The sequence below is a fragment of the Perca fluviatilis genome, chromosome 3, assembly GCF_010015445.1.
Source record: "Perca fluviatilis chromosome 3, GENO_Pfluv_1.0, whole genome shotgun sequence".
NCBI classification, from domain to species: domain Eukaryota; kingdom Metazoa; phylum Chordata; class Actinopteri; order Perciformes; family Percidae; genus Perca; species Perca fluviatilis.
This window is the reverse complement of record NC_053114.1, coordinates 4,294,471-4,309,124: the sequence shown is the minus strand read 5'-3', so window position 1 is coordinate 4,309,124 and position 14,654 is coordinate 4,294,471. Positions and strand designations below refer to the sequence as shown.

The 14,654-nt window shown below is 41.9% G+C and overlaps 1 protein-coding gene across 3 annotated transcripts in view; it reads left to right on the top strand.

Annotated features, from left to right (window-relative positions):
- dpy19l3 (dpy-19 like C-mannosyltransferase 3) overlaps positions 1-14,654 on the top strand; it is a 68,277-nt gene that overhangs the window by 24,396 nt on the left and 29,227 nt on the right. For 2 of the 3 annotated variants that reach the window (XM_039794107.1, XM_039794110.1), the window contains 6 exons: positions 1,769-1,892; positions 2,193-2,327; positions 2,964-3,095; positions 4,912-5,013; positions 5,728-5,801; positions 11,175-11,333. In XM_039794107.1, the coding sequence (XP_039650041.1) occupies positions 1,769-1,892; positions 2,193-2,327; positions 2,964-3,095; positions 4,912-5,013; positions 5,728-5,801; positions 11,175-11,333 (726 nt within the window). The remainder of the gene's footprint in view (positions 1-1,768; positions 1,893-2,192; positions 2,328-2,963; positions 3,096-4,911; positions 5,014-5,727; positions 5,802-11,174; positions 11,334-14,654) is intronic. The other variant, XM_039794109.1, reaches the window with a different exon arrangement.

The window sequence follows — 14,654 nt, the reverse complement described above, 5'->3', positions numbered from 1 at the left end:
AAAAAAGGGTCTGTGCGCTGGGCGCCTGGTTCTAAAGGGTTGTACTGAGTGACTACATTAATTCATAGGTGTGTTTTGGGCGTAACATGCAATAAACCAAGCAGAGTGTCATCTCCCATTCCCTTTAAAAGCTAGGCGCGTTTGGACCTTGGCGCATTGCTATTATGATGGTGGATTTGCACCATAATATAATATAATATAATTTTATTTGTAATCTTTGTGTGTGTGTGTGTGTGTGTGTGTGTGTGTGTGTGTAACAAGCATAGTGTGTGCATAACAAGCATAGTGTGTGCATGGGGTACTTTCCATAAAATCATCTCTCAATGCAAATCAAACCAGCTATTAGGCTAACTGAAATAAAACCATGCCAATCTCTAGGTATGGTGAAGGGTATGTGATGATGTGGGGGGGCTATTTTAATTCCGAAGGCCAAGGGAACTTTATCAGGATGCATAGTATCCTGGATCCATGAAATAACTGGCCTTTAAAAATAAAAATCTGCCTGCTTCTATGGGAATTTAACATAGGGGTGTCTCTCCTTATACCCCTTGTATTTTAAGGAAGAACATTTATTTATACATGATACATTATTCATTCACAAAGAAAATTGGTGTCCTTAAAGGTCGGATTTTTCTTCATTTTTTTTTATTAAGGCATTAAGATCAATTTCCAAAAGATGATTTTTTTATTCCTCTTTTTAGTCAACTTTTGTATTGCTATTTTCGGTATTTTACAGCTGATACATCCATGATTTTAAACCGCCGAGAAACGTCAAACAATCTGCTTCCTGTTTACCCCAGTGTATGCGGTCATGTTATGCGTTGTCAGACATGTTGTCCTTCACATATTTTTATTATTTTATTTTGTAAAAAAAATACAGCCCATTCCCTAATTCCTCCCCCAAACCTCATCTAATAGCAGGCACACACACACACACACACACACACACACACACACACACACACACACACACACACACACACACACACACACACACACACACACACACACACACACACAGAGTCTGGTTTTAAAAAGAGATAAGTGCTGGAATTCATGTTAAATAGCAAGAATTAAAATAATGTGAGAACACAATGTAAAAACATAAATAAGTAAAGAGCTGATAATAATCTCAAAGTGAAATCAAAAACGGACGAGTAAAGCCTGAGACACATCGAGCCGACAATACAGATTAGCGGTGCCTGCTGTTATGGAGACGTATTACGTCTCGTCTCTTTGGTGTGTTCCGAGGCACTTTTTTGACCAACTCGGTTAGACTTATCAGTCCAACTGCCTTTTCTGCCTTTTTTTGTCGGCCGTCTGGTCAGTGTCTCTGGGCCTAAATTATGTGACTGAAAATGATGTTACAGCGAACTATTGTAAAACAGGGACAGAAGGAGAGTGCTTCTCTAAATTGACTCTTTTTTTGAATTTGTTGTTGCAGCCAGTAACCAAATAGTGAATCTTTTCAAGGTTTAAACAGGACATAATGGTTGTCAGACATGTTAATATGGACGATGTCTAGCTCTGCTACGGAGCTAAAACGCTTGTGTGGAAAGAGATCATTTGTGTCTCAAAACGCCGCTTAAAAATAAAAACCTCCTGGCTGTAGCCAGGAGGATCCCCACCAATCATGGAAACCATCGAGGCCCTCCGCGCAGCAAGCTCCTTAGTTGCGACTTGTGACGTTTTATATTACATCGTTTATTTTTTATTGATGTCCACCATCTCTCCACTCCTCTTTTGCTCCCTCTCTACCTCCTTCCAGGGTGGATACCACTCGTGTGGAGTTCACCATCTCCCTCAGAGAGAACTGGTCTCTGCCCTTCTTAGCGCTGCAGGTCACCGCTGTCACCTGTTACCTCCGGCCTCAGCTCACCGCCTTACAGCAGGTACACACACACACACACACACACACACACACACACACACACACACACACACACGCACGCGCGCGCGCACTCTAAATCACAGCTATTGATCAAATCGATTAGCCTCGACAGCCTTTGACACATTATCTGCTCAATAATCTTCTGTCTAGTAGCACAGCAGGAATTGGTATATATGCCATTAATAAAACCTGTGTGTGTGTGTGTGTGTGTGTGTGTGTGTGTGTGTGTGTGTGTGTGTGTGTGTGTGTGTGTGTGTGTGTGTGTGTGTGTGTGTGTGTGTGTGTGTGGTTCCATCCTCAGAAGGTGATGGTGTGGTTGATGTATGTGACGACTTTGTGTTTCTGTCTGACGTGGCAGTTCAACCAGTTCATCCTGCTCGTTCAGGCTCTCATCATATACGCCCTGGACTGTGTCGACTTCTTAACAACTACACAGGTATGTCTCCGATACGGAACAGACATTTTAAGGGTCAGTTCCACGTATACAGTATATTATCAGAACGGGATAAGACTCCAAAATGGCACCCAAAACAAGTAATCTAACTATAAATCGGGGAATCTCTGTATGTATGTGTGTGTGTGTGTGTGTGTGTGTGTGTGCGTGTGCGTGTCTTTGAAACATCTCCTGAACCATTCATCCAATATACTTCACACTTGGTTTTCCTGGGTACCCAATGAACCTGGATGTTTGGGATTTGGAGCAGTTTGGACAGCATTGGATAATGGCTATTTTTTTGAGAAAGAAAAAAAAAAAAAAAACGCTGCCATAATAGTGGCTCTTTCATGTCTACCCTTCGCATTAAAAGTCCATCTTAAATTCACTCCGAGCATTTCGCTAAGAGGAAACGCAATAAAAAGGCATTTTTACCGTCACAAGATATCAAACAAAAGGCCAGACAATATATTGTATTAAGTGGCTTTGAGCTGTAAATTCACTACTTCTAGGGACAGCAGAAGATAACGTCATATATATATATATATATATATATATATATAAAAGGGCACTTCATATCAAAAAGGTTGCCGACCCCTGCTCTAATTGTTTCACAGCACGATGTGTGTGTTTCTTTAGGTGACCACGTTGTACCTTGTTCAAGTGAGCAGTCTGCTGAGTGTGTGGCTCCTCCAGTTCTGTAACTCCATGATACTGGGATCGCTGGTTCTGAGCTTCATCGTAGCCGCACTCTTCATCAAACACTGCCAGGTTAGTGTGTGTGTGTGTGTGTGTGTGTGTGTGGGAGATGGATACAGAGTAAAACATTTGAGAGTTTGAAATCAGAAGAGGCAGGATTTGGGAACATAGAGAATCAATATAACACTGTTAGTGTATCACAGTCTCACAGAGCAATATCCAGACAGTTGTGGTAGCTTGTTTAAAAAAAATAAAAATAAAAAAATAAAAAACAGATGGAAGATTAACCTGCATGGTGTGAAGAAGCCTGTGCTGCAGTCTGCATTATACATTTTTTTTGCCGAAGATAATTCTAATATGTATGCTGTAGACACATTCTCCTGTCAGGTCTAAATTTAATTTGGTTAAATCAGATCCTATCACAGTAACAATTAAAGAAACATTTGACGTGGAATGGAGAGTCAGATGGAGGAAGGTTGAGAATCACAAATGGGAGAGAAAGATTTCACATCTGGCTTTAAATATTTGTATACAGTAACACATGCTCTCATTGTGAAATGTTTCATTACGCAGCAATGTTTGACCCATTCTTATATGAATTAGAGGTGCGGACCAGAGGTGATTGACTTGGATTCCAGCTAGTCTCGAATTATGAATCTGATGACTTTAAACTCGACACGCAACTCCACTTGGACACAAGCAACTCGGGACTTCCCCTCGGACTTTAACACTTGACTTGGAATGACTTGACGTCCTGCCAAGGCCATACATTGAAATGTATGTACGTAAGAATGCAGCGTATCGACGCTTCTATTCCAGACAACAGATTGAATAAAAAAAAAAAGAAATTATCTCTCACTGCTTTACATTAAAAATTCCTTTGACAGCAAATTCTATCAGCTGTTGCTAATTAACATTAATGTCCAAAATGAAAGTTGCTGGCTGCTGTCAGTTTGATGTGCAAGCTGGCGTTTGGACTCGGCCAAACATCATTTGTCCGATAACTGTGGCATCCCTCTGTCACATGACAGTGGACAGTGTTGTTTTTGTAGTTCAACAAGACCAACAATAATATTAATAGCAACAATAATAATTTGATTTATATAGTACTTTTCCGGCTTAGACACAAAGTGCTTTCCAGATGCAAAAACAGAAGCCCATGTAAGAATGCAATCAATTATTGTATTTAGTTAACTCGCCATTAATCGCAATTTAATATTTTTAATCAGTTCTAAATGTACTTTAAAAGGGATATTTTTTCTTATTAACATGGGAGCGGAGAAATATGCTTGCTTTATGCAAATGTGTATTATTATTGCAACAATCCAAAACAATGACAAATTCTGTTTAGAATATTCTCCCAAATAACCTCAAAGGTACTGTCTGCTCAAAAATGGCAAACTCAAGCCCATTCATATTATCAACTCAATAATTATGAATCTGGACCCTACAACAAAAGTACTAAAAGTACGGACCTAATTAAAAGCATTGAGTTTATTAATTTGAAATTTATGTTACTGAAAGCTGAACATATGGATTCAATAATCAATTGAAAATTAGATTCAGATTTGATAGAATGATATCAAAGCCCAACCATATTCACTAAAATAACATATCAAGGTACCTGATCATTTTGCTGTTAAATAAAATTTTGTGAAAAGTGCGTAATGACTCAAAAGTCAAGCAAGTTTAGGAGTTGGACTCGACTTGAGACTTGACTTGGACTCTAGCTCAGAGAATTGTGAGCATCTCTGCATTTATCTAATACAAGGTAATAGGTAATAGGAAGATGCATATATATATGTGTGTGTATATGTCTAAATGTAAAACTGCATTGAGGATATAAAATATGTATTGACTAATCTGGTGTTGCTGCCTGCTGATGCAGTCTGGTCTGAAGACAGGAAGCCTGCTGGTTCGTCTGGGCAAACTGCTTCTCCACAGCGCCCTGGTTCTCCTTCTCACCGTCACCATCAACTACCTGGCCAAGGTGCTCCTCCTCTTTTTTTCTTCTCTCATCTCTCCCTCCCTCCCCTCCTGTCCTTCCTCCGCTCCTCCCTTTCCTTTACCTCGGAACTCGGGAGCCAGAGCTGGGAATGACGTCACACCCGAGTTGAATGCATTCCATTTACAAGTCGGATGTTCATGGTTTTCATTAGCTCTAGCCAGGCTTGCCGTTGTTAGCGATATCAGTTTATAACAATGCATTACGCATGTTTTTTTGGTGCATACAAACAGCATAACAACATGCCCACAGATTGGTGTATGACTGGTTTAGTGAGACAAAAGTAAGACAGAAGTGCTTATAATTGTATATTACTACATCTTTCACTGCTGTTGATGCACGGGGCAGCCATGTCGGATTTTTAGCTCGGGGTACTCAATGGTTGTCCAAGTTCCCAAGCTCAGAAATCCGAGGACAGGAGACATGTTCCCCCCCTGTTACACTCTGACCTTTCTCTACTACTACCCTACTCTACTCCGCATGTGTCTAAAACCCATACTGGAGGTATGATGTGAGCTCACCGTATGATCTCACTGTGGTTTATTTACATATTTATACATCTTGGCATGCTGATCTAAGCCTTGACAAGATGACCTTATCTCTCTCTGTGTGTGTGTGTGTGTGTGTGTGTGTGTGTGTGTGTGTGTGTGTGTGTGTGTGTGTGTGTGTGTGTGTGTGTGTGTGTGTGTGTGTTTGCAGAAAGCACTACAGCTCAGATCAGACGAACACATCTTTAAATTCATCAAGTCAAAGTTTGCCTTGGGCCCGACAAGGTATGGACACACACTCGTGGCAGCGTACACACAGAACACACACACACAAGCATAGATTCACGCGCGTCACACTTTTCTCTCATAAATCCACATTTTGCCACAGGTACATGCTCACAGACTGTATTATCCACTGAGCACCAGTATTTTAGCACCTGGGGTGTACGCACACACACGTGCAGTGTGTGTGAATAATAGATGTCGGGGTAACGCCATCAGGCCTCCCATCGATCAGATACTGTGTGTGTGTGTGTGTGTGTGTGTGTGTGTGTGTGTGTGTGTGTGTGTGTGTGTGTGTGTGTGTGTGTGTGTGTGTGTGTAAGATAGCTGCTCCAGGTTGGCAGATAACACAGCTCGCAACCCAACGCCACACAACTGGCCCTTCGATTATTCATGAGGCTGGCAAACACATTGCTTACGCTCCACTCTATCTTCCTCTCCATCTGTTCTTGTTTCTATCAATGGCTGAGATTTCTTTTTTTTAACCGTTTCTTTTTTTTATGCCTCGACTTTTTGTGATATCTCAATTCTCAGTTCAGTTACTTTACCAGAAGCAGTATTGCCAATGTAATGCGGAAAATGTACTGCACGCTGTAAAAAAACAACAACACAAGTTTATAAAAAAGACCTTTACGTAAGGAGACGTTTTGTAATTAGTGATAGAAACATGTAATATACACGTATAATGTCCATTTTTGCAGCTCTCTCTTTAGCTCTTGGAGGTTTTTAATTGCTGTTTTAATGTAGTAGTTGGAAGAACCAGCCCCTATTGTATCTTGATTTAATGTTTCAACAATTGCACAAAGCTTGGATTTTTCAGCACGTCAAAGCTGGCCTAGAAATGATCTGAAGTTGAGCAACAGATCCTCAGGCCAAACCTGCAGTTAGCTGGATCCTGACCAAGACCTTTTAGGGTAACCTCATATATGAACCAGTAGTCAAAAGTAATTCAGTGCATTTACTCAAGTACTTAACTTAAGTACAATTTTGAGGTCCCTGCACACACTGTAGTAAGTTACTATATCTGGTGCATGTTGAGAGCCTTTCCTAAATACCTACTTCATATAAGTGCAAGTGCCATATTGCACAACATATCAGTGCTTATCTTGGTTCTGACTCTCTGCTCATGTTGCCTTTATTTCAAAATGAAAGTGCACTGTGTTCATAGAACCAAATTAGTTGCATTATTAAAGGTCCCATGGCATGAAAATTTCACTTTATGAGGTTTTTTAACATTAATATGCGTTCCCCCAGCCTGCCTATGGCCCCCCCAGTGGCTAGAAATGGTGATAGGTGTAAACCGAGCCCTGGGTATCCTGCTCTGCCTTTGAGAAAATGAAAGCTCAGATGGACCAATCAGGAATCTTCTCCTTATGAGGTCATAAGGAGCAAGGTTACCTGCCCTTTCTCTGATTTGCCCGCCCAGAGAATTTGGCCCACCCATGAGAAAGAGAGAGACATCATGGCTTTCAAACATGTGAAGCACGGCAGTTGGTCAAGGCCACACCCCCACCCTCCACCTTGCCCCCCCTCTCTCCTCCTCAATAGCATTTAAAGCTAAAGACACAGAAATGGCACATACTAAGGAAAGCTCATTGCGGGACTGGCTCTAGTGGCTGTAATTCTTCACCAAGGCTGAATTTCGGGAAAGGGACTTCAGATACAGTATTAGGGGACCACTAAGGTCTATATAAAGGAGACTTCAGATACAATATTAGGGGACCACTAAGGTCTATATAAAAGAGACCTCAGATACAGTATTAGGGGACCACTAAGGTCTATATAAAAGAGACTTCAGATACAGTATTAGGGGACCACTAAGGTCTATATAAAAGAGACCTCAGATACAGTATTAGGGGACCACTAAGGTCTATATAAAAGAGACCTCAGATACAGTATTAGGGGACCACTAAGGTCTATATAAAAGAGACATCAGATACAGTATTAGGGGACCACTAAGGTCTATATAAAAGAGACCTCAGATACAATATTAGGGGACCACTAAGGTCTATATAAAAGAGACCTCAGATACAGTATTAGGGGACCACTAAGGTCTATATAAAAGAGACTTCAGATACAGTATTAGGGGACCACTAAGGTCTATATAAAAGAGACTTCAGATACAGTATTAGGGGACCACTAAGGTCTATATAAAAGAGACTTCAGATACAGTATTAGGGGACCACTAAGGTCTATATAAAAGAGACTTCAGATACAGTATTAGGGGACCACTAAGGTCTATATAAAAGAGACTCCAGATACAGTATTAGGGGACCACTAAGGTCTATATAAAAGAGACTTCAGATACAAGTATTAGGGGACCACTAAGGCTCTATATAAAAGAGACCTCAGATACAGTATTAGGGGACCACTAAGGTCTATATAAAAGAGACTTAAGATACAGTATTAGGGGACCAATAAGGCCTATATAAAAGAGACTTCAAATACAGTATTAGGGGACCACTAAGACCTATATAAAAGAGACTTCAGATACAGTATTACAGGACCACTAAGGCCTATATAAAAGATACTTCAGATACAGTATTAGGGGACCACTAAGGTCTATATAAAAGAGACTTCAGATACAGTATTAGGGGACCACTAAGGTCTATATAAAAGAGACTTCAGATACAGTATTAGAGGACCACTAAGGTCTATATAAAAGAGACTTCAGATACAGTATTAGGGGACCACTAAGGTCTATATAAAAGAGACTTCAGATACAGTATTAGAGGACCACTAAGGTCTATAAAAAGAGACTTCAGATACAGTGTTAGGGGACCACTAAGGCCTTATAAAAGATACTTCAGATACAGTATTAGGGGACCACTAAGGCCTATATAAAAGATACTTCAGATACAGTATTAGGGGACCACTAAGGCCTATATAAAAGATACTTCAGATACAGTATTAGGGGACCACTAAGGCCTATATAAAAGATACTTCAGATACAGTATTAGGGGACCACTAAGGCCTATATAAAAGATACTTCAGATACAGTATTAGGGGACCACTAAGGCCTATATAAAAGATACTTCAGATACAGTATTAGGGGACCGCTAAGGCCTATATAAAAGATACTTCAGATACAGTATTAGGGGACCACTAAGGTCTATATAAAAGAGACTTCAGATACAGTATTAGGGGACCACTAAGACCTATATAAAGAGACTTCAGATACAGTATTAGGGGACCACTAAGACCTATATAAAAGAGACTTCAGATACAGTATTAGGGGACCACTAAGGCCTATATAAAAGAGACTTCAGATACAGTATTAGGGGACCACTAAGACCTATATAAAAGAGACTTCAGATACAGTATTAGGCGACCACTAAGGCCTATATAAAAGATGCTTCAGATATAGTATTAGGGGACCACTAAGACCTATATAAAAGAGACTTCAGATACAGTATTAGGGGACCACTAAGACCTATATAAAAGAGACTTCAGATACAGTATTAGGCGACCACTAAGGCCTATAAAAGAGACTTCAGATACAGTATTAGGGGACCACTAAGGTCTATATAAAAGAGACTTCAGATACAGTATTAGGGGACCACTGAGGCCTATATACACACATCCAAAAAGAAGCATGTCATAGGACCTTTTAAAATGATCACTTTAGCCTAAAAAATGTCAATAAACAATTATTTAAACAATACACATTAAAAAGAGGATTAATAATAGAGCAAAGTACTGCTACAGTCAAAACATCCATACGGAGTAGATATATATTACAATAAAAATGATGTAAAAAGACACTATAACAAATATGTGCAGCATAGCTGTTTTAGAAAGGAAAAGAAGGCTGTACGGTTTGTGCAGATTGGGTTAAAACATAGATCAGCGTCAGTTCACAGTTTATATAATATGTGCAATGGCCAGGGATCGTAGTCCCTAGTTAGGCCACATTTAGAGAACAACATCCTGGGTAGTTAGCATGAGTACAACTTTCAGAAACATAAGCTTCATCAGCAGAATATACTGATTGATAGACAAGTGATCACCTCAGCAATGAACGTTAACGACCAAAGGGCCCTATCTTGCACTCAGCACAATTGCCTTTGTACACCGACGCATGTATCATTCCTATTTTGCACCCAACATCACAGCGACTTTTCCCTCCACAGACGCACGTCGGTAAATTAGGGAATGTATTTGCGCTCCCCGGGGGCGGTTCAGCGAAAAGAGGAGGCGTGTTCCGGCACCAACGCTACGTGGTGCTATTTTGCAGTTTCAGAAAACAATTCCGCCACTGACCAGGAAAAACCTGGTCTAAAGTCAGTGGCGCTAGTCTAAAGTCAGTAGCGCCTTATTCAGATGCTATTTTAGGGGCGCATGCTTGGCCATAATGTAGCGTGTGCAGAACGCGCATACACTTCTCTCATCTACAGCAGTTCACATTTTTGAAAACCATACATAATTACAAAGAAAAATATTACTGAAAATGCACTTCAGGTGTTTGGATAGGTCAGGAGGCATTTTACAGTACAATCCTCAAAAAGTCCCAGCATTCTTTGTGGCTTGTTGTGGTTTACACAACATTTCCATGAATCATGGATGTGTTGATGACATAAATGAGGAAATATTAGAGGACTTGATGACATAAATGAGGAAATATTAGAGACGTGATGTTGAACTACGGTGGGATTGGACACTCCGGCGGAATCTGGTGAATCTGGAGTAATGCGCGATGCGCTCCTGGTGGAGCGGGTGGACGGAGATGGAGTGGGGGGGAGGAGGAAGGGGCACAACAGGTGCAGGTGGTGCGTTTGGAGGCCCACGCTCCATGGCTGCAGCAATCCTCTCCAGACTTGAGGAGATGCGCCCGAGAGGCCGCAGCAACATCGCCAACCGGTCAAGACGGGCTATTACTTGTCGCATCCCGGACAGCTCCGGCGGGGCGCGCCAGGCAAATCCCGCGCCATAATAGCAGTCCGCACAGGAAACAAGCGCCTGCTCTTAAAGGGAATGTTAGATGACGCTCTGATTGGTTATTTTCACGTTACGCCCAAACCACACCTAGCTACTTCAGACCAACCCATTTAAGATTTGCGTCGGGCGCAAGAGTCATTTATCCCGCCGGTATCATAGCAACAGCGCCCGAGATCCGCCCACAAAGCTACTTGCGTTTGGCATTTCATACTTGCGTTTCAGATCGTTAAAATAGGGCCCAAAGACTGAGAGACTAAACAAAAAAAACATATTACATTGATAGTTTTAATTAACAATTAAGTTAGCTCTCTCCTCCCTGTGTCATCTCCATTTCTTCTGTGTCCATCTTTCCCTTTCTCTTGCTCTCTTCCTCCCTTTCATCACCTCCCCCCCACCCCCCCTCTCTCTCTTCATTTATTTCTCCTCCCCTCCTTTTAGAGATTTCGATGCCAATCTGTATCTGTGTGAGGAGGCCTTTGGTCTGCTGCCCCTGGACACCCTGGAGCGCCTGGCTGGGACCCTGCTGCTGTACCCCTACATCCTCACACTGCTGCTGCTCAGCGGCGTGTTTGCACTGGCTGCACTGCACAACCTGAGGTAGGTGATGGCTGGGGGGGGGGGGCATGGGAGGTGGGGAAGGGGGAGAAGGAGTCGTTTTGAAACTCCCTGCTGTCACATGAAAATGGTGTTTGGCAGCTCTGTGTTGCAGGAGGTACGTGGTGATATGCCTGTAATGTTTAAATCAACACAGGTGAAAATACAATTTCCACGTTTTGTCTCCCTCTTCCTTCCACTCTGTTGATGTTAATTATCAAGTGGCAGTAGTGTGATCTCCTCAATCTGTCCTTCTGTTTCTCTGTGAACGGCATAAACTGAAAGCTAATGACCAGTTTAGTCTGAAGTTTGTGGGTGTGCGCATTGGCACTCCCAACAGAAAGAAATCTATTGAACTGTTTGGTGACCCTATAGGCGCTGACACACTAACCCGATAATCGGTCGTTGGACAGTCTGGCGAGGTCGGTGACTCGAGTCTGTTCCGTGTGTTCCGTGCCGTCGTCCGTCTGAGGGGCCGTCGGTCTTCATTTTGGTCGACCTGACATGTTCAGTCGGAGACAGGGCAGTCAGGACTCACCCGGAAATGACGAGTGGAATGAGCGTGACTACAGTATCTCAAAATCGGACGAAAATCTTCTAAACTGACCTTTGTTGATCTGAAATGAAGACAGATTCAGCAACTGCACGGCCTATTTCTCGCTTAAAATGTTTTCAGAATCATGTTTCAGTGAACTATTTTAGTACAATATGAGATTGTGTTCTGAACGAGCCGCCATGACAGTCTGGCTTTGAATTTTGAGAAAACAAACCCATATGACGCGTTCGTCCAATCAGCTTCCGGTTTTAATTTTTTGGGCAACAATTCAGATTAGCGCCGCCTGCTGTTATGGACACGTATTACGTCTCGTCTCTTCGGTGTGTTCCGAGGCACTTTTTGATCCAACTCGGGGAAACTGATCAGTCCGACTGGCTTTTCATGCCGATGGTTGGTCGTCTGGTTGGTGTGTAACTGTCTTATGACCCTTGACTATCTGATATAGGTGATCTGTCATGTGTCCAGTATTTAGTAGGGATGCACCAAATCCAGGATTCGGCTTCGGAATCGGCAGAATATTGGGCTTTTTGACGGGGTTCGGTTTCTGCCGAGCCTTTCAATTTTTTTCTACCGAACCCTACGCTTGCACTACGCGCGCTACGCTAGTCGACGTGATGACGGCGCCGTTGATTACGGGAAGGTGTTTACATAGGTGGACTGTTCAATGCAGTAGGCTGTGAGAAAGTGGAAATGGAACTTGTGAGCAGAAAAAGTTGTTGTTTGGCGGTACTTTCAGTCAAAAGAAGGCCATTCAAGTCCAGCTACATGTTCAATTTGCAATGCTGATTTGTCTCGTGGTGGCAAGGACCGTAAACAATACACAACATGGCCGCCATAACAACATTTGGTATGAAACATTGAGTTGTGCATGAAGGAATCTACAGACAGCAGCCAAAATGCAGCAACTTCAGATACGGCAAAGGAAGGAAAAGCTAAAAACTGGTGTTAACCAGACAGCGCCTCTCCCGGGCTGTCAGCCGTTCTCTCAGCGTCTCCTTACAGTGGGAGCGGAGCGACCGAACAGCCGGCTGCTGCTCGTTAACATTAGCTTTCTAATTTCACCCACCCAACATGCCTTCATCATACACTGGTTAGCGAAAATTTGCCAAGCAAAATTGTCACTCATATGGCGATATCGATGTGCTTTCCTACGATGTGAAAAGAGCATGTGAATTCAACAGTTGTTACATTTAACTATTTTAGAGGCTGTGGACGTTATTTCATTAATGTGTTTACTGTGTTAATGGACCGAGGATGGGAGTAGGATTCGTTATTCGGTTTCGGATTCGGCAGAATCTTAACCAGTGGATTCGGTATTCAGCCAAACCCCAAAAATCTGGATTCGGTGCATCCCTAGTATTTAGTGAAATTCAACACACGTTCACTGCCTGCCCAGCACCAAACAGCAGATCCAGACACAGTTAGAGACTAGCTGGCGAACACAGTGGAGCATTTAGCAGCTAAAGAGACAGAGATTTCCCTCAGGAGCTGGTGAAGCTAAACCGAGTTAAAAGGAGAGTGAACAGAATTCATCAGGTGGACACAATACAACTCCAAATGAATGCTGATGTTGCTCCATGTCTACTGGATGTGTAAATAAGCAACTGTTTGCTAACACGTTCCTCATACCAACTTAAACGGTGGTAATAAGTCAACGTTGTGTTCACAGTAGGTTGACATGTTCTACGGTTAAAATAATTATGTTAATACTTACTTAACCATTCTGTTAGTTCCCACACAGTATGCATTAGCAGCAGTGTAGAAGGAAGCACAAGAAATGAAAAGGTTGCTTAACTCAATTAAAAATCATTTTCTTGATAAATATCAAGAAACTGTAACTGAAACAAACTGTATTTCTAACAGTTTCAAGCTCAGAAATGACTCTTGATTGCACAACAAAGTGATAGCTCAGGTTAGCACCTTGCGTCAGCCACTATTTAGTTTTAGTTTAAAGTGCTCATATTATGCTCATTTCAGGTTCATAATTGTATTTAGAGGTTATATCAGAATAGATTTACGTGGTTTAATTTTCAAAAAACACCATATTTTTGTTGTACTGCACATTGCTGCAGCTCCTCTTTTCCCCCGGGGTATGGGGCTTTTTTTTTTGGCAGAGAGAGGGGGGCCCTTTGTTTCTTTTTTCTCTTTTGGGTGGTTTGTGCCGCGGGTAGCTACACTTTTCAAAAAGGTAAGGACTACTAGCCAGTCAGAAGCAGAGTATGAGGGCGTGCCATGCTAGCAGCTAGGTGAGCATTATAACATGTGTTACAAAGTGACGCACGTTCATCACAGAAGTAAAGGCTGGACTACAATAGAGCTGTTTGGAGCATTTTGTGAACAGTGTTTTCTGTTGGAGATGGTAAGTCCCTTTGGGGGGGACTTTGTACTTTTTCAATTTGTAAACCTATAACGTGCACAAAAAGATATATAACACAATAAAGGTAAGGGGAAAAGCCAAAAAGCAAAATATGAGCACTTTAATCCTCAAACTTGGCGCTGGATTTACAAGTTTGTGGGCTTCCTTATTTGGGCAAGTTGGTCAAAGGAGATAGTGAAATGTAAATGAACGGAGAGTCTCAGCCCTTGCAGAAAATAAAAAGAGTTTCGGTTTAGAAGTGGACCCAGTGGTAGTCACTGCACATCACTGCAGGTTTAGTAATGCCATTATTGCTTCATGCTCGGGGAAAACAGAATATTCTACCAGCCGCCTCTCAAAGCTTCTTTTGCCTGTGGTGCGAGGTGAGGGGCCGCATTGAACTAATCACATT